This window comes from Lepisosteus oculatus, chromosome 4 (genome assembly GCF_040954835.1).
Source record: "Lepisosteus oculatus isolate fLepOcu1 chromosome 4, fLepOcu1.hap2, whole genome shotgun sequence".
NCBI classification, from domain to species: domain Eukaryota; kingdom Metazoa; phylum Chordata; class Actinopteri; order Semionotiformes; family Lepisosteidae; genus Lepisosteus; species Lepisosteus oculatus.
The window spans coordinates 1,562,233-1,585,763 of NC_090699.1; the positions used below are offsets into that span (position 1 = coordinate 1,562,233).

At 51.5% G+C, this 23,531-nt stretch overlaps 1 protein-coding gene across 2 annotated transcripts in view; it reads left to right on the forward strand.

Moving 5' to 3' along the window:
* The first annotated feature begins 1,950 nt into the window (after positions 1-1,950).
* LOC138238244 (sarcoplasmic/endoplasmic reticulum calcium ATPase 1) overlaps positions 1,951-23,531 on the forward strand; it is a 51,715-nt gene continuing 30,134 nt past the window's right edge. For both annotated transcript variants that reach the window (XM_069188333.1, XM_069188332.1), the window contains exons 1-5: positions 1,951-2,131; positions 10,041-10,058; positions 11,489-11,571; positions 19,498-19,602; positions 20,951-21,089. In XM_069188333.1, the coding sequence (XP_069044434.1) occupies positions 2,014-2,131; positions 10,041-10,058; positions 11,489-11,571; positions 19,498-19,602; positions 20,951-21,089 (463 nt within the window). In that variant the 5' untranslated portion in view covers positions 1,951-2,013. The remainder of the gene's footprint in view (positions 2,132-10,040; positions 10,059-11,488; positions 11,572-19,497; positions 19,603-20,950; positions 21,090-23,531) is intronic.

Here is a 23,531-nt window from a genome sequence, read left to right on the forward strand (position 1 = left end):
TCACTGTATAGACACACACACACACACCTGGAGTACAGGCTCACTGTATAGAGACAGACACACACCTGGAGTACAGACTCACTGTACAGAGACAGACACACACCTGGAGTACAGGCTCACTGGAGAGCTCAGTGTCTGTGTTTTAGGCCAGTACACCCTCTGGGCCACATGGAGGCCTATTGTAACATTCACACATCCTGCGATCTCAGATTCCACCCTCTGTGCTGAAGGAGGCTTAAGTGAACTTTCAGCTGAAATACCACACGAGCCCCTCCCCCTCTTTCTCTGTCCCTCGCACACTGTAGAGTTAATGGACTGGAGTGTCCAGTCAGTGTGTCTGTATGAACCCCTCTCTCTCTCTCAGTGCAGTGTTAATGTACTGGAGTGTCCAGTCAGTGTGTGTGTATGAACCCCTCTCTCTCTCAGTGCAGTGTTCATGTACTGGAGTGTCCAGTCAGTGTGTCTGTATGAACCCCTCTCTCTCTCTCAGTGCAGTGTTAATGTACTGGAGTGTCCAGTCAGTGTGTCTGTATTAACCCCTCTCTCTCTCAGTGCAGTGTTAATGTACTGGAGTGTCCAGTCAGTGTGTCTGTATTAACCCCTCTCTCTCAGTGCAGTGTTAATGTACTGGAGTGTCCAGTCAGGTGTGTATTAACCCCTCTCTCTCTCTCAGTGTAGTGTTAATGTACTGGAGTGTCCAGTCAGTGTGTCTGTATTAACCCCTCTCTCTCTCAGTGCAGTGTTAATGTACTGGAGTGTCCAGTCAGTGTGTGTGTATTAACCCCTCTCTCTCAGTGCAGTGTTAATGTACTGGAGTGTCCAGTCAGTGTGTCTGTATGAACCCCCCTCTCTCAGTGCAGTGTTTATGTACTGGAGTGTCCAGTCAGTGTGTCTATTAACCCCTCTCTCTCTCAGTGCAGTGTTAATGTACTGGAGTGTCCAGTCAGTGTGTCTGTATTAACCCCTCTCTCTCAGTGCAGTGTTAATGTACTGGAGTGTCCAGTCAGGTGTGTATTAACCCCTCTCTCTCTCTCAGTGTAGTGTTAATGTACTGGAGTGTCCAGTCAGTGTGTCTATTAACCCCTCTCTCTCTCAGTGCAGTGTTAATGTACTGGAGTGTCCAGTCAGGTGTGTATTAACCCCTCTCTCTCTTTCAGTGTAGTGTTAATGTACTGGAGTGTCCAGTCAGTGTGTCTGTATTAACCCCTCTCTCTCTCTCAGTGTAGTGTTAATGTACTGGAGTGTCCAGTCAGTGTGTCTGTATTAACCCCTCTCTCTCAGTGCAGTGTTAATGTACTGGAGTGTCCAGTCAGTGTGTGTATAAACCCCTCTCTCTCAGTGCAGTGTTAATGTACTCTAGTGTCCAGTCAGTGTGTCTGTATTAACCCCTCTCTCTCTCTGTGCAGTGATAATGTACTGGAGTGTCCAGTCAGTGTGTGTGTATTAACCCCCTTCTCTCTCACTGTGTATCAATCTCCCTCTCTCTCAGTGTGTCTGTATTAACCCCCTCTCTCTCAATGTGTATTAACCCCTCTCTCTCTCTCAGTGTGTCTGTATGAACCCCTCTCTCTCTCAGTGTGTCTGTATTAACCCCTCTCTCTCAGTGTGTCTGTATGAACCCCTCTCTCTCTCAGTGTGTCTGTATGAACCCCTCTCTCTCTCAGTGTGTCTGTATTAACCCCTCTCTCTCTCAGTGTGTACTGACCCTCTTCCTCCTCTCCTGGAGAGACACACTTGACCTGTCACTCACTCCCTCCTCCCTCCTCCCTCCTCCTCGCTCTGCTCTCCTGTCCCCCCTGTTCTCCTGACGCGGCACTTTCCAAAAACAGATCGGGGCGCGATCCCTGTGTCCCGGCCCGGCCCGGCCCCTCTGCCCTCGCGCGGCCAATGGCGCGCGCCGGCGGGGGGGCCGCGCGCGCCGGGCTGGTATAAGAGCCGCGCAGCCCCTCAGAGCCCTCGCACTTTCTGTCTCCTGGCTTCTCGCTGTGTGTGCGTGAACAGACAGGGAGCAGCATGGACAACGGTCACAGCAAGACCACCGAGGAGTGCCTGGCGTACTTCGGGGTGAACGAGAACACGGGGCTGTCCCCCGAGCAGGTCAAGAAGAACCTGTCTAAGTACGGTTTCAACGGTGAGTCCCAGAGACAGAGACGGGTCAGGGCCTGGGGCAGAGAGAGAGAGACAGAGACGGGTCAGGGCCTGGGGCAGAGAGAGAGAGAGAGAGAGAGACGGGTCAGAGTCTGGGGCAGAGAGAGAGAGAGACGGGTCAGAGTCTGGGGATAGAGAGAGAGAGAGACGGGTCAGGGCCTGGGGCAGAGAGAGAGAGACAGAGACGGGTCAGGGCCTGGGGCAGAGAGAGAGAGACAGAGAGAGAGAGAGACGGGTCAGAGTCTGGGGCAGAGAGAGAGAGAGGGAGAGACGGGTCAGGGCCTGGGGCAGAGAGAGAGAGAGAGAGAGACGGGTCAGAGTCTGGGGCAGAGAGAGAGAGACAGAGAGAGACGGGTCAGAGTCTGGGGCAGAGAGAGAGAGAGAGAGAGACGGGTCAGAGTCTGGGGATAGAGAGAGAGAGAGAGACGGGTCAGAGTCTGGGGCAGAGAGAGACAGAGACGGGTCAGGGACACGGAGAGAAAGAGACAGATCGGGGACTGAGAGAGAGACAGGTCAGGAACAGAGAGAGAGAGACACATCAGGTACTGAGAGAGAGACAGGTCAGGAACAGGGAGAGAGACAGATCAGGGACTGAGAGAGAGACAGGTCAGGAACAGAGAGAGAGATGGATAGAGGGAGAAAGATGGAGAGGTAGGGAGAGGGATGAGACGGGCAGGGACTGCATGTTCACTTGGAAAATACAACCATTTCTGTGACTGTGACTGTGATTGATGAAAATCAATTTCTCCTGAACTTCTCCTGAACTGGTGCAAGGAACTTCTCTCAAAACATCTTAGAGATGAATTACTGCTGAATTACAGACAAAGCTGTTCCTGTAAAAGAGCTGTGTCTCTGTGTGACAATAACAGAGATCAGTGCTGTAAGAGAGTTGTGTCTCTGTGTGGGACAGTAATAGAGATCAGTGCTGTAAAAGAGCTGTGTCTCTGTGTGGGACAGTAATAGAGATCAGTGCTGTAAGAGAGCTGTGTCTCTGTGTGGGACAGTAATAGAGATCAGTGCTGTAAGAGAGCTGTGTCTCTGTGTGACAGTAATAGAGATCAGTGCTGTAAGAGAGTTGTGTCTCTGTGTGGGACAGTAATAGAGATCAGTGCTGTAAGAGAGCTGTGTCTCAGTGTGGGACAGTAATAGAGATCAGTGCTGTAAGAGAGCTGTGTCTCTGTGTGGGGACAGTAATAGAGATCAGTGCTGTAGGAGAGTTGTGTCTCTGTGTGGGACAGTAATAGAGATCAGTGCTGTAAGAGAGCTGTGTCTCTGTGTGGGACAGTAATAGAGATCAGTGCTGTAAAAGAACTGTGTCTCTGTGTGGGACAGTAATAGAGATCAGGGCTGTAAAAGAGCTGTGTCTCTGTGTGGGACAGTAATAGAGATCAGGGCTGTAAAAGAGCTGTGTCTCTGTGTTTGACAGCGATAGAGATCAGTGCTGTAAAAGAGCTGTGTCTCTGTGTGGGACAGTAATAGAGATCAGTGCTGTAGGAGAGCTGTGTCTCTGTGTGGGACAGTAATAGAGATCAGTGCTGTAAAAGAACTGTGTCTCTGTGTGGGGACAGTAATAGAGATCAGTGCTGTAGGAGAGCTGTGTCTCTGTGTGACAGTAATAGAGATCAGTGCTGTAAAAGAGCTGTGTCTCTGTGTGGGACAGTAATAGAGATCAGTGCTGTAAAAGAACTGTGTCTCTGTGTGGGGACTGTAATAGAGATCAGTGCTGTAGGAGAGCTGTGTCTGTGTGGGACAGTAATAGAGATCAGTGCTGTAAGAGAGCTGCGTCACTGTGTGGGACAGTAATAGAGATCAGGGCTGTTAAAGAGCTGTGTCTCTGTGTTTGACAGCGATAGAGATCAGTGCTGTAAAAGAGCTGTGTCTCTATGTGTGACAGTAATAGAGATCAGTGCTGTAAGAGAGCTGTGTCTCTGTGTGGGACAGTAATAGAGATCAGTGCTGTAAGAGAGCTGTGTCTCTGTGTGGGACAGTAATAGAGATCAGTGCTGTAAGAGAGCTGTGTCTCTGTGTGGGACAGTAATAGAGATCAGTGCTGTAAGAGAGCTGTGTCTCTGTGTGGGACAGTAATAGAGATCAGTGCTGTAAGAGAGCTGTGTCTCTGTGTGACAGTAATAGAGATCAGTGCTGTAAGAGAGTTGTGTCTCTGTGTGGGACAGTAATAGAGATCAGTGCTGTAAAAGAGCTGTGTCTCTGTGTGGGACAGTAATAGAGATCAGTGCTGTAAGAGAGCTGTGTCTCTGTGTGGGACAGTAATAGAGATCAGTGCTGTAAGAGAGCTGTGTCTCTGTGTGACAGTAATAGAGATCAGTGCTGTAAGAGAGTTGTGTCTCTGTGTGGGACAGTAATAGAGATCAGTGCTGTAAGAGAGCTGTGTCTCAGTGTGGGACAGTAATAGAGATCAGTGCTGTAAGAGAGCTGTGTCTCTGTGTGGGGACAGTAATAGAGATCAGTGCTGTAGGAGAGTTGTGTCTCTGTGTGGGACAGTAATAGAGATCAGTGCTGTAAGAGAGCTGTGTCTCTGTGTGGGACAGTAATAGAGATCAGTGCTGTAAAAGAACTGTGTCTCTGTGTGGGACAGTAATAGAGATCAGGGCTGTAAAAGAGCTGTGTCTCTGTGTGGGACAGTAATAGAGATCAGGGCTGTAAAAGAGCTGTGTCTCTGTGTTTGACAGCGATAGAGATCAGTGCTGTAAAAGAGCTGTGTCTCTGTGTGGGACAGTAATAGAGATCAGTGCTGTAGGAGAGCTGTGTCTCTGTGTGGGACAGTAATAGAGATCAGTGCTGTAAAAGAACTGTGTCTCTGTGTGGGGACAGTAATAGAGATCAGTGCTGTAGGAGAGCTGTGTCTCTGTGTGACAGTAATAGAGATCAGTGCTGTAAAAGAGCTGTGTCTCTGTGTGGGACAGTAATAGAGATCAGTGCTGTAAAAGAACTGTGTCTCTGTGTGGGGACTGTAATAGAGATCAGTGCTGTAGGAGAGCTGTGTCTGTGTGTGACAGTAATAGAGATCAGTGCTGTAAGAGAGCTGTGTCTGTGTGGGACAGTAATAGAGATCAGTGCTGTAAGAGAGCTGCGTCACTGTGTGGGACAGTAATAGAGATCAGGGCTGTTAAAGAGCTGTGTCTCTGTGTTTGACAGCGATAGAGATCAGTGCTGTAAAAGAGCTGTGTCTCTATGTGTGACAGTAATAGAGATCAGTGCTGTAAGAGAGCTGTGTCTCTGTGTGGGACAGTAATAGAGATCAGTGCTGTAAGAGAGCTGTGTCTCTGTGTGGGACAGTAATAGAGATCAGTGCTGTAAGAGAGCTGTGTCTCTGTGTGGGACAGTAATAGAGATCAGTGCTGTAAAAGAGCTGTGTCTCTGTGTGACAGTAAAAGAGATCAGTGCTGTAAAAGAGCTGTGTCTCTGTGTGACAGTAATAGAGATCAGTGCTGTAAGAGAGCTGTGTCTCTGTGTGGGACAGTAATAGAGATCAGTGCTGTAAAAGAGCTGTGTCTCTGTGTGGGACAGTAATAGAGATCAGTGCTGTAAGAGAGTTGTGTCTCTGTGTGGGACAGTAATAGAGATCAGTGCTGTAAGAGAGGTGTGTCTCTGTGTGACAGTAATAGAGATCAGTGCTGTAAGAGAGCTGTGTCTCTGTGTGGGACAGTAATAGAAATCAGTGCTGTAAGAGAGCTGTGTCTCTGTGTGGGACAGTAATAGAGATCAGTGCTGTAATAATAATAATAATAATAGTAATAATAATAATAATAATAATAATAATAATAATAATAATCAACTTTATTTTATACAGTGCCTTAAAAAGTAAGTTCTAAAAAAGTTTATCTCCAAAGACAGGAGATAAGTAAATAAGCACAATTAAAGACAAGGATTAAGAGTGCAGAGGAGGATACAAGGAGACTTCAATTAAATACGAGCCTTTCTGAAGGTTTTGGGTCTGAATGCGAACAAGCTGAGAGAAGGAGACTCTCTGATGTCCTTGGGGAGAGAGTCCAGAGCTTGGGGGCGCAGCAGGAGAAGCCCTGTCACCCCTAGAGTGTCGAGGGGCCTGGGGGACAGACAGGAGAGCAGAATCAGAGGAGCGAAGGTGGTGAGGTGGGGAGCAGGGCGACAGCAGCTCAGACAAGCAGAGCCTTACAGGCGAGCAGGAGGATTTGGAAGTCGACACGAAACCTGACGGGAAGCCAGTGCAGGGACTCCAGGACAGGAGTGATGGGATTACTTGCACTGGACCTGGTCAGGATTGTGGCTGGCGGATTCTGGACAGACTGGAGTTTGTTCAGTGTGGATTTAGAAACCCCAGAGAGTAGAGCATTGCAGTAGTCGATTCAGGAGAAGACGAAAGTGTTGATGCGCTTTTCAGCCACAGTTAGGAATAACACAGGGCGTAGTCTAGAGATGATTCTGAGGTGGAAGAAAGATGTTTTGACAGGATGCTGCACGTGTGGGTCAGACGTCAAGCCTGAATCAAATATCACCCCCAGGTTCTTCAATTTAGATGGGAACTTAAGACCAGCAGCTCCCGCAGACGAGATTGTTAATGAGCACAGAGAGTCAGGACCTCGGTTTCACGTCTCACCCGAAGGACAGCGCCTGTTTACAGTCCAGTGTCCCCGTCAGTGTCCAGCCCTACTCTTTTATAGCTCACCATCACTGGACTGGGGCATCAGGACCCACACAGAGCGCAGGGTGAGAGCGCCCCCTGCTGGCCCCACTCACACCTCTCCCAGGGGTCTCCCCTCCAGGTTCTGGCCAGGCTCCCCCTGCTGGGCTCCAGTGGGCTGTGAGCTGGGGGACAGCGCCCCCTGCTGGGCTCCAGTGGGCTGTGAGCTGGGGGACAGCGCCCCCTGCTGGGCTCCAGTGGGCTGTGAGCTGGGTGAGGGCTTCCCTCGCTGGGCTCCAGTGGGCTGAGAGCTGGGGGACAGCGCCCCCTGCTGGGCTCCAGTGGGCTGGGAGCTGGGTGAGGGCGCCCCCTGCTGGGCTCCAGTGGGCTGAGAGCTGGGTGAGGGCTCCCCCTGCTGGGCTCCAGTGGGCTGTGAGCTGGGTGAGGGCTCCCCTCGCTGGGCTCCAGTGGGCTGAGAGCTGGGGGACAGCGCCCCCTGCTGGGCTCCAGTGGGCTGTGAGTTGGGTGAGGGCGCCCCCTGCTGGGCTCCAGTAGCTGCCAGTTGTGAGTTGCAGGTTGACATGGATGATTGGTAAGGGCCACATGATCTTAATAGCACACCAAGTGGGATCATGTAAATGTTAATTAGTAGGGTTCCCCAGTATTGGTTATGGCCTCGCTCTGACACTGCCCCCCACAGGCCTGGAGGACCAGCTGCACCTGATGTCACCTGCAGGAGAGAGGAGTCACAGTCAGACTCCTGTGTCTCTGAGTCCAGACAGTGAAGCCCCTCAGAGTCTCACCGCTGGGCTCCAGCAGAGCTCAGGGCTGAGTCTGTAGGGGCTGCAGTCTGACCCCCGACCCCAGACATTGACTCTCACACACAGTCAGGGTCACACTGACCCCCCACCCCAGACACTGACTCTCACACACAGTCAGGGTCACACTGACCCCACAGGCCCGGACACTGACTCTCACACACAGTCAGGGTCACACTGACCCCACAGGCCCAGACACTGACTCTCACACACAGTCAGGGTCACACTGACCCCACAGGCCCAGACACTGACTCTCACACACAGTCAGGGTCACACTGACCCCACAGGCCCAGACACTGACTCTCACACACAGTCAGGGTCACACTGACCCCACAGGCCCGGACACTGACTCTCACACACAGTCAGGGTCACACTGACCCCACAGGCCCGGACACTGACTCTCACACACAGTCAGGGTCACACTGACCCCACAGGCCCAGACACTGACTCTCACACACAGTCAGGGTCACACTGACCCCACAGGCCCAGACACTGACTCACACACACAGTCAGGGTCACACTGACCCCCACAGGCCCAGACACTGACTCTCACACGCAGTCAGGGTCACACTGCCCCCACAGGCCCAGACACTGACTCACACACACAGTCAGGGTCACACTGACCCCCACAGGCCCAGACACTGACTCTCACACACAGTCAGGGTCACACTGACCCCACAGGCCCGGACACTGACTCTCACACACAGTCAGGGTCACACTGACCCCACAGGCCCGGACACTGACTCTCACACACAGTCAGGGTCACACTGACCCCACAGGCCCGGACACTGACTCTCACACACAGTCAGGGTCACACTGACCCCACAGGCCCGGACACTGACTCTCACACACAGTCAGGGTCACACTGACCCCCACAGGCCCAGACACTGACTCTCACACACAGTCAGGGTCACACTGACCCCACAGGCCCAGACACTGACTCTCACACACAGTCAGGGTCACACTGACCCCCACAGGCCCAGACACTGACTCTCACACACAGTCAGGGTCACACTGACCCCCACAGGCCCAGACACTGACTCACACACACAGTCAGGGTCACACTGACCCCACAGGCCCAGACACTGACTCACACACAGTCAGGGTCACACTGACCCCACAGGCCCGGACACTGACTCACACACACAGTCAGGGTCACACTGACCCCACAGGCCCAGACACTGACTCTCACACACAGTCGGGGTCACACTGACCCCACAGGCCCGGACACTGACTCTCACACACAGTCAGGGTCACACTGACCCCCACAGGCCCGGACACTGACTCACACACACAGTCAGGGTCACACTGACCCCACAGGCCCGGACACTGACTCTCACACACAGTCAGGGTCACACTGACCCCACAGGCCCGGACACTGACTCTCACACACAGTCAGGGTCACACTGACCCCACAGGCCCGGACACTGACTCTCACACACAGTCAGGGTCACACTGACCCCCACAGGCCCAGACACTGACTCTCACACACAGTCAGGGTCACACTGACCCCCACAGGCCCAGACACTGACTCTCACACACAGTCAGGGTCACACTGACCCCCACAGGCCCAGACACTGACTCACACACACAGTCAGGGTCACACTGACCCCCACAGGCCCAGACACTGACTCACACACACAGTCAGGGTCACACTGACCCCACAGGCCCAGACACTGACTCACACACAGTCAGGGTCACACTGACCCCACAGGCCCGGACACTGACTCACACACACAGTCAGGGTCACACTGACCCCACAGGCCCAGACACTGACTCTCACACACAGTCGGGGTCACACTGACCCCACAGGCCCGGACACTGACTCTCACACACAGTCAGGGTCACACTGACCCCCACAGGCCCGGACACTGACTCACACACACAGTCAGGGTCACACTGACCCCACAGGCCCGGACACTGACTCTCACACACAGTCAGGGTCACACTGACCCCACAGGCCCGGACACTGACTCTCACACACAGTCAGGGTCACACTGACCCCACAGGCCCGGACACTGACTCTCACACACAGTCAGGGTCACACTGACCCCACAGGCCCAGACACTGACTCACACACAGTCAGGGTCACACTGCCCCCACAGGCCTGGAGGACCAGCTGCACCTGATGTCACCTGCAGGAGAGAGGAGTCACAGTCAGACTCCTGTGTCTCTGAGTCCAGACAGTGAAGCCCCTCAGAGTCTCACCGCTGGGCTCCAGCAGAGCTCAGGGCTGAGTCTCGTCCTCACAGCTCAGAGGTGAACTCTGTAACACTTGAATAACAGAACAAACTCTGTCCACTGTCTTGTACTGAAGAAGAATGAGGTATGAATGAATGATAATGAGCCTGATGATGATGAGGATGACAGTTTCGAAGTGGAGGCTAACCTGTTGTGCTTCTGTCTCCCTCTCTCTGTCTCCTGCCTGTCGCTGCTCCACGGTCCCTCTCCAGAGCTGCCAGCAGAAGAAGGTATTTCATTCACTACCTGCTTGACTAACAGTTCATATCACTGTCGACGTTTTCATCTGAATCGCTGTCACCATCTCCTGTACACTGGAGTTTCCAGTGTGTCTGTATGAACCCCCCTCTCTCTCTCAGTGCAGTGTTAATGTACTGGAGTGTCCAGTCAGTGTGTGTGTATTAACCCCTCTCTCTCTCAGTGCAGTGTTAATGTACTGGAGTGTCCAGTCAGTGTGTGTGTATTAACCCCTCTCTCTCTCAGTGCAGTGATACTGTACTGGAGTGTCCAGTCAGTGTGTGTGTATTAACCCCTCTCTCTCTCAGTGCAGTGTTAATGTACTGGAGTGTCCAGTCAGTGTGTGTGTATTAACCCCTCTCTCTCTCAGTGCAGTGATACTGTACTGGAGTGTCCAGTCAGTGTGTGTGTATTAACCCCTCTCTCTCTCAGTGCAGTGTTAATGTACTGGAGTGTCCAGTCAGTGTGTGTGTATTAACCCCTCTCTCTCTCAGTGCAGTGTTAATGTACTGGAGTGTCCAGTCAGTGTGTGTATGAACCCCTCTCTCTCTCAGTGCAGTGTTAATGTACTGGAGTGTCCAGTCAGGGTGTCTGTATGAACCCCCCTCTCTCTCTCAGTGCAGTGATACTGTACTGGAGTGTCCAATCAGTGTGTCTGTATGAACCCCTCTCTCTCTCAGTGCAGTGTTAATGTACTGGAGTGTCCAATCAGTGTGTCTGTATGAACCCCTCTCTCTCTCAGTGCAGTGTTCATGAACTGGAGTGTCCAGTCAGTGTGTGTGTATTAACCCCTCTCTCTCTCAGTGCAGTGTTAATGTACTGGAGTGTCCAGTCAGTGTGTCTGTATTAACCCCTCTCTCTCTCAGTGCAGTGTTAATGTACTGGAGTGTCCAGTCAGTGTGTGTGTATTAACCCCTCTCTCTCTCAGTGCAGTGTTAATGTACTGGAGTGTCCAGTCAGTGTGTCTGTATGAACCCCTCTCTCTCTCTCAGTGCAGTGTTAGTGTACTGGAGTGTCCAAACAGTGTCTGTATTGACCCCTCTCTCTCTCAGTGCAGTGTTAATGTACTGGAGTGTCCAGTCAGTGTGTCTGTATGAACCCCTCTCTCTCTCAGTGCAGTGTTAATGTACTGGAGTGTCTAGTCAGTGTCTGTATTGACCCCTCTCTCTCTCAGTGCAGTGTTAATGTACTGGAGTGTCCAGTCAGTGTGTCTGTATTAACCCCTCTCTCTCTCAGTGCAGTGTTAATGTACTGGAGTGTCCAGTCAGTGTGTCTGTATTAACCCGTCTCTCTCTCAGTGCAGTGTTAATGTACTGGAGTGTCCAGTCAGTGTGTCTGTATTAACCCCTCTCTCTCTCAGTGCAGTGTTAATGTACTGGAGTGTCCAGTCAGTGTCTGTACTGACCCCTGTCTCTGTGTTCAGGTAAGACATTATGGGAGCTGGTCATCGAGCAGTTTGAGGATCTCCTGGTCAGAATTTTGCTGCTGGCCGCCTGCATCTCCTTCGTAAGTCTCTGCTCCACCTCCTGCAGCGTGTGTCTCTGTCTTGACCTGACTGTGTTGGTCTCTCTTTCTCCATGTCTCTCTCTCCTCTCTCCTGTCTCAGCCTGTCTCCCCCTCTCCCCTCTCTCCTCTCTCCTATCCCTCCTCTATCCCTCTCCTCTCTCCTCTCTCCTATCCCTCCTCTATCCCTCTCCTCTCTCTCCTCTCTCCTATCCCTCCTCTATCCCTCTCCTCTCTCCTATCCTCCTCTATCCCTCTCCTCTCTCTCCTCTCTCCTATCCCTCCTCTATCCCTCTCCTCTCTCCTATCCCTCCTCTATCCCTCTCCTCTCTCCTCTCTCCTATCCCTCCTCTATCCCTCTCCATTGTCTCCCTCTCTCTCTCCTCTCTCTCTCTTCTCTCTCCCCTCTCTCTCTCCCCTCTCTCTCTCTCCTCTCTCTCTCCTCTCAATTCAATTCAATTCAGTTCAAGGTGCTTTATTAGCATGACTGATGGGTACAATCAGTGTTGCCAAAGCAAATAAAAATAATATAATTAACATGGAACAAGACAAAAAATAGAAGTAAAATAAAATCTACAGACATGTTACAGACATTTACAACAAAGACATATTATAAAATATTGACATATACTGTAGGCGGCTGGAGCATTATTGGGAGACGGACTCACTGTTCCTCAGGCTGGGACAGGAGATCACATACTGGGCTGCCAGATCAACTGAGTTCCCTCCTCCCTCTCCCAGTAGGATTGGGACCCGTTGTGATTCTGGCAGGTGTGGGAACTCTGGGATTAGATTTCTGAGTTTAGGGAAGACTGTTTCTCTAATCCCAGAGTATCTGTCACAGTGCAGTAGGAAGTGCACCTCTGTCTCTATTTCTCCCTGCTGGCAGTGGGAGCACAGCCTGTCCTCTCTGGGCAGCCAGGTCTGCCTGTGTCCAGTGTGTGTGTCCAGGCTGTGGTCACTGAGCCTGTCCTCTCTGGGCAGCCAGGTCTGCCTGTGTCCAGTGTGTGTGTCCAGGCTGTGGTCACTGAGCCTGTCCTCTCTGGACAGCCAGGTCTGCCTGTGTCCAGTGTGTGTGTCCAGGCTGTGGTCACTGAGCCTGTCCTCTCTGGGCAGCCAGGTCTGCCTGTGTCCAGTGTGTGTGTCCAGGCTGTGGTCACTGAGCCTGTCCTCTTTGGACAGCCAGGTCTGCCTGTGTCCAGTTTCTATGGCCAGGCTGTGGTCACTGAGCCTGTCCTCTCTGGACAGCCAGGTCTGCCTGTGTCCAGTTTCTATGGCCAGGCTGTGGTCACTGAGCCTGTCCTCTCTGGACAGCCAGGTCTGCCTGTGTCCAGTGTGTGTGTCCAGGCTGTGGTCACTGAGCCTGTCCTCTCTGGGCAGCCAGGTCTGCCTGTGTCGCCCAGTTTCTATGGCCAGGTTGTGGTCACTGAGCCGGTACTTCGTCAGGGTCTGTTTCTGTTTTGTTGTTTCTTATCTTGGTCAGATATTCGGCTAGTGTGTATTGTCTGTTTAGGGTTCTGTAGCATTCCAGTTGATGTTGTGTTTGTGTGTGTGTGTCCCAGTGTGTGAGATATTGCTGTTTGATCTGTGCTGTGATGTGGTTGAGTCTGGGTTGTGGTGCTCTAGCAGTGCTGTCCTGAGGCTGGTTAGTGTCGGTGTTGCTCAGGTCGGTGAGCCTCAGGACCAGCTGGCTCAGGGGGCTCTGTTTAGGGCTCAGCTCTTGGCTCAGCAGGGCTTTGTGGTGGTAGGAATTTTGGTGGTAGGAAAGTCTATCTCTGTCCTCTCTCCTCATTCTCCTCTGTCCCTCTGCTCTCTCCTCTATCCTTCTCCTTTGTCTCCTCTCCTCTCTCCTCTCACCTCTCTCTCCTCTATTCCCTGTCCTCTCTCCCATCTCTCTCCTCTCTCTCATCTATCCCTCCCATCTCTTTCCTCTCTCCCATCTCTCTCCTCTCCTCTGTCCCTGTCCTCTCTCTCTCTCATCTCACTCCTCTCTCTCATCTATCTCTCTCCTCTCTCTCCTCTGTCCCTGTCCTCTCTCCCATCTCTCTCCTCTCTCCCATCTCTCTCCTCTCTCTCCTCTGTCCCTGTCCTCTCTCCCATCTCTCTCCTCTCTTCCATCTCTCTCCTCTCTCCTCTGTCCCTGTCCTCTCTCTTTCCCATCTCTCTCCTCTCTCTCATCTATCCCTCTCCTCTCTCTCCTCTGTCCCTGTCCTCTTTCCCATCTCTCTCCTCTGTCCCTGTCCTCTCTCTCTCATCTATCCCTCTCCTCTCTCTCCTCTGTCCCTGTCCTCTTTCCCATCTCTCTCCTCTCTCTCATCTATCCCTCTCCTCTCTCTCCTCTCTCTCCTCTGTCCCTGTCCTCTTTCCCATCTCTCTCCTCTCTCTCATCTATCCCTCTCCTCTCTCTCCTCTGTCCCTGTCCTCTCTCCCATCTCTCTCCTCTCTCCCATCTCTCTCCTCTCTCTCCTCTGTCCCTGTCCTCTCTCCCATCTCTCTCCTCTCTCCCATCTCTCTCCTCTCTCTCCTCTGTCCCTGTTCTCTCTCTCTCCCATCTCTCTCCTCTCTCTCATCTATCCCTCTCCTCTCTCTCCTCTGTCCCTGTCCTCTTTCCCATCTCTCTCATCTGTCCCTGTCCTCTCTCTCTCATCTATCCCTCTCCTCTCTCTCCTCTGTCCCTGTCCTCTTTCCCATCTCTCTCCTCTCTCTCATCTATCCCTCTCCTCTCTCTCCTCTGTCCCTGTCCTCTCTCCCATCTCTCTCCTCTCTCCCATCCCTCTCCTCTCTCTCCTCTGTCCCTGTCCTCTCTCCCATCTCTCTCCTCTCTCTCCTCTGTCCCTGTCCTCTTTCCCATCTCTCTCCTCTCTCTCATCTATCCCTCTCCTCTCTCTCCTCTCTCTCCTCTGTCCCTATCCTCTCTCCCATCTCTCTCCTCTCTCTCCCCTGTCCCTGTCCTCTCCCTCTCCCATCTCTCTCCTCTCTCTCATCTATCCCTCCTCTCTCTCTCCTCTCTCTCCTCTGTCCCTGTCCTCTCTCTCTCCCATCTCTCTCCTCTCTCTCATCTATCCCTCTCCTCTCTCTCCTCTGTCCCTGTCCTCTTTCCCATCTCTCTCCTCTCTCTCATCTATCTCTCTCCTCTCTCTCCTCTGTCCCTGTCCTCTCTCTCTCTCTCCCATCTCTCTCCTCTCTCTCTTCTATCCCTCTCCTCTCTCTCCTCTCTCTCCTCTGTCCCTCTCCTCTCTCCCATCTCACTCCTCTCTCTCATCTATCCCTCTCTCTCCTCTGTCCCTGTCCTCTCCCCCAACTCTCTCCTCTCTCTCATCTATCCCTCTCCTCTCTCTCCTCTCTCTCCTCTGTCCCTCTCCTCTCTCCCATCTCTCTCCTCTCTCTCATCTATCCCTCTCCTTTCACCCATCTCTCTCCTCTCTCTCCTCTGTCCCTGTCCTCTCTCTCTCCCATCTCTCTCCTCTCTCTCATCTATCCCTCTCCTCTCTCTCATCTATCCCTCTCCTCTCACCCATCTCTCTCCTCTCTCTCCTCTGTCCCTGTCCTCTCAATTCAATTCAATTCAAGGTGCTTTATTAGCATGACCGATGGGTACAATCAGTGTTGCCAAAGCAAATAAAAAATAATAAAATTAACATGGAACAAAACAAAAAATAGAAGTAAAATAAAATCTACAGACATGTTACAGACATTTACAACAAAGACATATTATAAAATATTGACATATACTGTAGGCGGCTGGAGCATTATTGGGAGACAGACTCACTGTTCCTCAGGCTGGGACAGGAGATCACATACTGGGCTGCCAGATCAACTGAGTTCCCTCCTCCCTCTCCCAGTAGGATTGGGACCCATTGTGATTCTGGCAGGTGTGGGAACTCTGGGATTAGATTTCTGAATTTCGGGAAGAATGTTTCTCTAATCCCAGAGTATCTGTCACAGTGCAGTAGGAAGTGCACCTCTGTCTCTATTTCTCCCCGCTGGCAGTGGGAGCACAGCCTGTCCTCTCTGGGCAGCCAGGTCTGCCTGTGTCCAGTGTGTGTGTCCAGGCTGTGGTCACTGAGCCTGTCCTCTCTGGACAGCCAGGTCTGCCTGTGTCCAGTGTGTGTGTCCAGGCTGTGGTCACTGAGCCTGTCCTCTCTGGACAGCCAGGTCTGCCTGTGTCGCCCAGTTTCTATGGCCAGGTTGTGGTCACTGAGCCTGTACTTCATCAGGGTCTGTTTCTGTTTGTTATTTTTTATTTTGGTCAAATATTCAGCTAGTGTGTATTGTCTGTTTAAGGTTCTGTAGCATTCCAGTTTATGTTGTGTTTGTGTGTGTGTGATATTGCTGTTTGATCTGTGCTGTGATGTGGTTGAGTCTGGGTTGTGGTGCTCTAGCAGTGCTGTCCTGAGGCTGGTTAGTGTTGGTGTGGCTCAGGTCGGTGAGCCTCAGGACCAGCTGGCTCAGGGGTTCTCTCTCCCATCTCTCTCCTCTCTCTCATCTATCCCTCTCCTCTCTCTCCTCTGTCCCTGTCCTCTCTCTCTCCCATCTCTCTCCTCTCTCTCATCTATCCCTCTCCTCTCTCTCCTCTGTCCCTGTCCTCTCTCCCATCTCTCTCCTCTCTCTCATCTATCCCTCTCCTCTCTCTCTTCTGTCCCTGTCCTCTCTCCCATCTCTCTCCTCTCTCTCCTCTGTTCCTGTCCTCTCTCCCATCTCTCTCCTCTCTCTCATCTATCCCTCTCCTCTCTCTCCTCTCAGTGCAGTGTTAATGTACTGGAGTGTCCAGTCAGTCTGTCTGTATTAACCTCTCTCTCAGTGCAGTGTTAATGTACTGGAGTGTCCAGTCAGTGTGTCTGTATTAACCCCTCTCTCTCTCAGTGCAGTGTTAATGTACTGGAGTGTCCAGTCAGTGTGTCTTTATTAACCCCTCTCTCTCTCTCAGTGCAGTGTTAATGTACTGGAGTGTCCAGTCAGTGTGTCTGTATTAACCCCTCTCTCTCTCAGTGCAGTGTTAATGTACTGGAGTGTCCAGTCAGTGTGTCTGTATTAACCCCTCTCTCTCTCAGTGCAGTGTTCATGTACTGGAGTGTCCAGTCAGTGTGTCTGTATTAACCCCTCTCCCTCTCAGTGCAGTGTTAATGTACTGGAGTGTCCAGTCAGTGTGTCTTTATTAACCCCTCTCTCTCTCAGTGCAGTGTTCATGTACTGGAGTGTCCAGTCAGTGTGTCTGTATTAACCCCTCTCTCTCTCAGTGCAGTGTTAATGTACTGGAGTGTCCAGTCAGTGTGTCTTTATTAACCCCTCTCTCTCTCTCAGTGCAGTGTTAATGTACTGGAGTGTCCAGTCAGTGTGTCTTTATTAACCCCTCTCTCTCTCAGTGCAGTGTTCATGTACTGGAGTGTCCAGTCAGTGTGTCTGTATTAACCCCTCTCCCTCTCAGTGCAGTGCTAAAGTCTATAAAGAGTGTGTTTACATCTCTCACTCTCTTTAACGAGAGAACAGACTGAGACAGGGGTGCTGTCACTGTGTCCTTACAAGGAGATCTTTTAGGTGTTAGACTGGCACATGGGACTTGTGTGCTGGGGGCGTTATTTTAAGATGTGTTCCAGCGAAGCAACGAAATTGAATCCTGCAGGAAAGGTCAGATAGTTAAGGAGCTGAGGAACAAGTGGGGAGAACACACACACACACACAGGGCAAGGATCTGGGACTCTGAGACTGAGTATCAACACATGATTAGAGCTCTGATCTGGCTCACACTGGCACTGTGTGTGTGTACAGTTATGATCTAGAGTATCACCCTGACGCTGTGTCTGTGTGTACAGTTATGATCTAGAGTCTCACGCTGGCACTGTGTGTGTGTACAGTTATGATCTAGAGTCTCACACTGGCGCTGTGTGTGTGCGCACAGTTACGATCTAGTGTCTCACGCTGGCGCTGTGTGTGTGTACAGTTATGACCTAGAGTCTCACGCTGGCGCTGTGTGTGTGTACAATTATGATCTAGAGTCTCACACTGGTGCTGTGTGTGTGTACAGTTATGATCTAGTATCTCACACTGGCGCTGTGTGTGTGTGTGTACACTTATGATCTAGAGTCTCACGCTGGCGCTGTGTGTGTGCAGTTATGATCTAGAGTCTCACACTGCCGCTGTGTGTGTGTACAATTATGATCTAGAGTCTCACACTGGTGCTGTGTGTGTGTACAGTTATGATCTAGAGTCTCACGCTGGCTCTGTGTGTGTGTACAGTTATGATCTAGTATCTCACACTGGCGCTGTGTGTGTGTGTGTGTACACTTATGATCTAGAGTCTCACGCTGGCTGTGTGTGTGTACACTTATGATCTAGAGTCTCATGCTGGCGCTGTGTGTGTGTACAGTTATGATCTATTGTCTCATGCTGGCGCTGTGTGTGTGTACAGTTATGATCTAGAGTCTCACACTGGCGCTGTGTGTGTACAGTTATGATCTAGAGTCTCACTCTGGCTCTGTGTGTGTGTACAGTTATGATCTAGAGTCTCACAGTGGCGCTGTGTGTGTGTACAGTTATGATCTAGAGTCTCACACTGGCGCTGTGTGTGTGTACAGTTATGATCTAGAGTCTCACGCTGGCTCTGTGTGTGTACAGTTATGATCTAGAGTCTCACGCTGGCGCTCTGTGTGTGTACAGTTATGATCTAGAGTCTCACGCTGGCTCTGTGTGTGTGTGTACAGTTATGATTTAGAGTCTCAGGCTGGCTCTGTGTGTGTGTGTGTACAGTTATGATCTAGAGTCTCACGCTGGCGCTGTGTGTATGTACAGTTATGATCTAGAGTCTCACGCTGGCGCTGTGTGTGTGTACAGTTATGATCTAGAGTCTCACACTGGCGCTGTGTGTGTACAGTTATGATCTAGAGTCTCACGCTGGCTCTGTGTGTGTGTACAGTTATGATCTAGAGTCTCACGCTGGCGCTGTGTGTGTGTACAGTTATGATCTAGAGTCTCACGCTGGCGCTGTGTGTGTGTACAGTTATGATCTAGAGTCTCACGCTGGCGCTGTGTGTGTGTACAGTTATGATCTAGAGTCTCACGCTGGCTCTGTGTGTGTGTACAGTTATGATCTAGAGTCTCACGCTGGCGCTGTGTGTGTGTACAGTTATGATCTAGAGTCTCATGCTGGCGCTGTGTATGTACAGTTATGATCTAGAGTCTCACGCTGGCGCTGTGTGTGTACAGTTATGATCTACTGTCTCACGCTGGCGCGGTGTGTGTGTAAAGTTATGATCTAGAGTCTCACGCTGGCGCTGTGTATGTACAGTTATGATCTAGAGTCTCACGCTGGCGCTGTGTGTGTGTGTACAGTTATGATCTAGAGTCTCACGCTGGCGCTGTGTGTGTGTACAATAATGATCTAGAGTCTCGAGCTGGCTCTGTGTGTGTGTACAGTTATGATCCAGAGTCTCACGCTGGCGCTGTGTGTGTGTACAGTTATGATCTAGAGTCTCAAGCTGGCGCTGTGTGTGTACAGTTATGATCTAGAGTCTCACGCTGGCGCTGTGTGTGTGTACAGTTATGATCTAGAGTCTCACGCTGGCGCTGTGTATGTACAGTTATGATCTAGAGTCTCACGCTGGCGCTGTGTGTGTGTACAGTTATGATCTAGAGTCTCATGCTGGCGCTGTGTGGGTATACAGTTATGATCTAGAGTCTCACGCTGGCACTATGTGTGTGTGTAAAGTTATGATCTAGAGTCTCACGCTGGCTCTGTGTGTGTGTACAGTTATGATCTAGAGTCTCACGCTGGCGCTGTGTGTGTGTACAGTTATGATCTAGAGTCTCACGCTGGCTCTGTGTGTGTGTACAGTTATGATCTAGAGTCTCAGACTGGTGTGTTTAATCAATGTGTCTGTATTAACCTCTCTCTCAGTAATGTGTTAATCGATTTTAACCCAATTTCTCCTGCAGGTGCTTGCCTGGTTTGAAGAAGGTGAGGAAACAGTCACTGCCTTTGTTGAGCCCTTCGTCATTCTCCTCATCCTCATCGCCAATGCAGTTGTCGGTGTGTGGCAGGTTAGTCGCTCAACAATGTCACAGCATTAACTGCACAACTGGCTACAGTCCCAGTACAGTAGACCAGTCTGTTACAATAGGAGCTACAGTCCCAGTACAGTAGACCAGTCCTGTTACAATAGGAGCTACAGTCCCAGTACAGTAGACCAGTCCTGTTACAATAGGGGCTACAGTCCCAGTACAGTAGACCAGTCTATTACAATAGGAGCTACAGTCCCAGTACAGTAGACCAGTCCTGTTACAATAGGGGCTTCAGTCCCAGTACAGTAGACCAGTCCCATAACAATAGGAGCTTCAGTCCCAGTACAGTAGACCAGTCCTGTTACAATAGAAGCTACAGTCCCAGTACAGTAGACCAGTCTGTTACAATAGGGGCTACAGTCCCAGTACAGTAGAACAGTCTGTTACAATAGGAGCTACAGTCCCAGTACAGTAGACCAGTCTGTTACAATAGATGCTCCAGTCCCAGTACAGTAGAACAGTCCTGTTACAATAGGTGCTGCAGTCCCAGTTCAGTAGACCAGTCCTGTTACAATTGGGGCCACAGTCCCAGTACAGTAGACCAGTCTGTTACAATAGGAGCTCCAGTCCCAGTACAGTAGACCAGTCCTGTTACAATAGGAGCTCCAGTCCCAGTACAGTACACCAGTCTGTTACAATAGGGGCTACAGTCCCAGTTCAGTAGACCAGTCCTGTTACAATTGGGGCTACAGTCCCAGTACAGTAGACCAGTCTGTTACAATAGGAGCTCCAGTCCCAGTACAGTACACCAGTCTGTTACAATAGGAGCTCCAGTCCCAGTACAGTAGACCAGTCCTGTTACAATAGGTGCTGCAGTCCCAGTTCAGTAGACCAGTCCTGTTACAATAGGGGCTACAGTCCCAGTCCAGTAGACCAGTCTGTTACAATAGGAGCTACAGTCCCAGTACAGTAGACCAGTCTGTTACAATAGGAGCTACAGTCCCAGTACACTAGACCAGTCCTGTTACACTAGGTGCTACAGTCCCAGTACAGGAGACCAGTCTGTTACAATAGGAGCTACAGTCCCAGTACAGGGGACCAGTCTGTTACAATAGGAGCTACAGTCCCAGTACAGTAGGACAGTCTGTTACAATAGGAGCTACAGTCCCAGTACAGTAGACCAGTCTGTTACAATAGGAGCTACAGTCCCAGTTCAGTAGAACAGTCCTGTTACAATAGAAGCTACAGTCCCAGTACAGTAGACCAGTCTGTTACAATAGGAGCTACAGTCCCAGTACAGGAGACCAGTCCTGAATCAATGTAAAAGAGATGCAGTGCTAAATTATTGATGGGAGGAACTCATGTTCTGCGGTGTGTGTTTCCTCAGGAGCGCAATGCAGAGAGCGCCATCGAGGCCCTGAAGGAGTATGAGCCTGAGATGGGGAAGGTATACCGGACGGACAGGAAGAGCGTCCAGAGGATCAAGGCCCGAGAGATCGTCCCCGGAGACATCGTGGAGGTGGCAGGTGAGTCAGTGTGGGCAGTCACAGGACACTGAGAGGGTGGACAGTGTGGTCATTCTCAGTGTGGGCAGTCACAGGACACTGAGAGGGTGGACAGTGTGGTCAGTCACAGGGCAGTGAGAGGGTGGACAGTGTGGTCAGTCTCAGTATGGTCAGTCACAGGACACTGAGAGGGTGGACAGTGTGGTCAGTCACAGGACACTGAGAGGGTGGACAGTGTGGTCAGTCACTGGGCAGTGAGGGGGTGGACAGCGTGGTCAGTCTCAGTGTGGTCAGTCACAGGAAAGTGAGAGGGTGGACAGCATGGTCAGTCTCAGTGTGGTCAGTCACAGTGCAGTGAGAGGGTGGACAGTGTGGTCAGTCTCAGTGTGGTCAGAGTGGAGTGTAGTGACAGTGTGGTCAGTCTCAGTGTGGTCAGTCTCAGTGTGGTCAGAGTGGAGTGTAGTGACAGTGTGGTCAGTCTCAGTGTGGTCAGTGACAGTGTGGTCAGAGTGGAGTGTAGTGACAGTGTGGTCAGTCTCAGTGTGGTCAGTCTCAGTGTGGTCAGAATGGAGTGTAGTGACAGTGTGGTCAGTCTCAGTGTGGTCAGTGACAGTGTGGTCAGAGTGGAGTGTAGTGACAGTGTGGTCAGTCTCAGTGTGGTCAGTGACAGTGTGGTCAGAGTGGAGTGTAGTGACAGTGTGGTCAGTCTCAGTGTGGTCAGTCTCAGTGTGGTCAGAATGGAGTGTAGTGACAGTGTGGTCAGTCTCAGTGTGGTCAGTGACAGTGTGGTCAGAGTGGAGTGTAGTGACAGTGTGGTCAGTCTCAGTGTGGTCAGTGACAGTGTGGTCAGAGTGGAGTGTAGTGACAGTGTGGTCAGTCTCAGTGTGGTCAGTCTCAGTGTGGTCAGAATGGAGTGTAGTGACAGTGTGGTCAGTCTCAGTGTGGTCAGTGACAGTGTGGTCAGAGTGGAGTGTAGTGACAGTGTGGTCAGTCTCAGTGTGGTCAGTGACAGTGTGGTCAGAGTGGAGTGTAGTGACAGTGTGGTCATTCTCAGTGTGGTCAGTCACAGGGCAGTGAGGGGGTGGACAGCGTGGTCAGTCTCAGTGTGGTCAGTCACAGGGCAGTGAGAGGGTGGACAGCATGGTAAGTGAGGGGGTGGACAGTGTGGTCAGTCTCAGTGTGGTCAGAGTGGAGTGGAGTGGAGTGACCGTGTGGTCAGTCTCAGTGTGGTCAGTGACAGTGTGAAATTCTGACATGGGAAGTACCGGTTTCAGCTCTGCGGGTGACATGCTGGACACAGGAAGTAATTCCTTTCACCCCTGGGTGACTTCCTGTGTGGGGGCGGGGGCAGGGAGCCGTGAAGACAGGGTCTCTCCTTGTATGGCCGCGTGTGTGTGGAGCACAGCAGGGGCCCAGATCACAATCTGCTGAGCACAGCGTCTCAGATTGGTCAAGGAGCTGAGAGTAAAAATACACACCAGCACCTGTCAGCCCCCCCTCCCTGCAGTATCACTGACACCTGCCTCCCTCCATCAGTGTGTTCTCTGTCACAGTGAGACACACTGACCCTCTGTCCCAGTGAGACACACTGACCCTCTCTGTCACAGTGAGACAGCACACTGACCCTCTGTCCCAGTGAGACAGCACACTGACCCTCTGTGACAGTGAGACAGCACACTGACCCTCTGTGTCACAGTGAGACACACTGACCCTCTGTCACAGTGAGACAGCACACTGACCCTCTCTGTCACAGTGAGACACACTGACCCTCTCTGTCACAGTGAGACACACTGACCCTCTCTGTCACAGTGAGACACACTGACCCTCTCTGTCACAGTGAGACAGCACACTGACTCTCTGTCACAGTGAGACAGCACACTGACCCTCTCTGTCACAGTGAGACACACTGACCCTCTCTGTCACAGTGAGACACACTGACCCTCTCTGTCACAGTGAGACACACTGACCCTCTGTCACAGTGAGACACACTGACCCTCTCTGTCACAGTGAGACAGCACACTGACCCTCTGTCACAGTGAGACAGCACACTGACCCTCTCTGTCACAGTGAGACACACTGACCCTCTCTGTCACAGTGAGACACACTGACCCTCTCTGTCACAGTGAGACACACTGACCCTCTGTCCCAGTGAGACAGCACACTGACCCTCTGTCCCAGTGAGACAGCACACTGACCCTCTGTCACAGTGAGACACACTGACCCTCTCTGTCACAGTGAGACACACTGACTCTCTCTGTCACAGTGAGACAGCACACTGACCCTCTCTGTCCCAGTGAGACAGCACACTGACCCTCTGTCACAGTGAGACACACTGACCCTCTCTGTCACAGTGAGACAGCACACTGACCCTCTGTGTCACAGTGAGACAGCACACTGACCTTCTGTGTCACAGTGAGACAGCACACTGACCCTCTGTCACAGTGAGACACACTGACCCTCTGT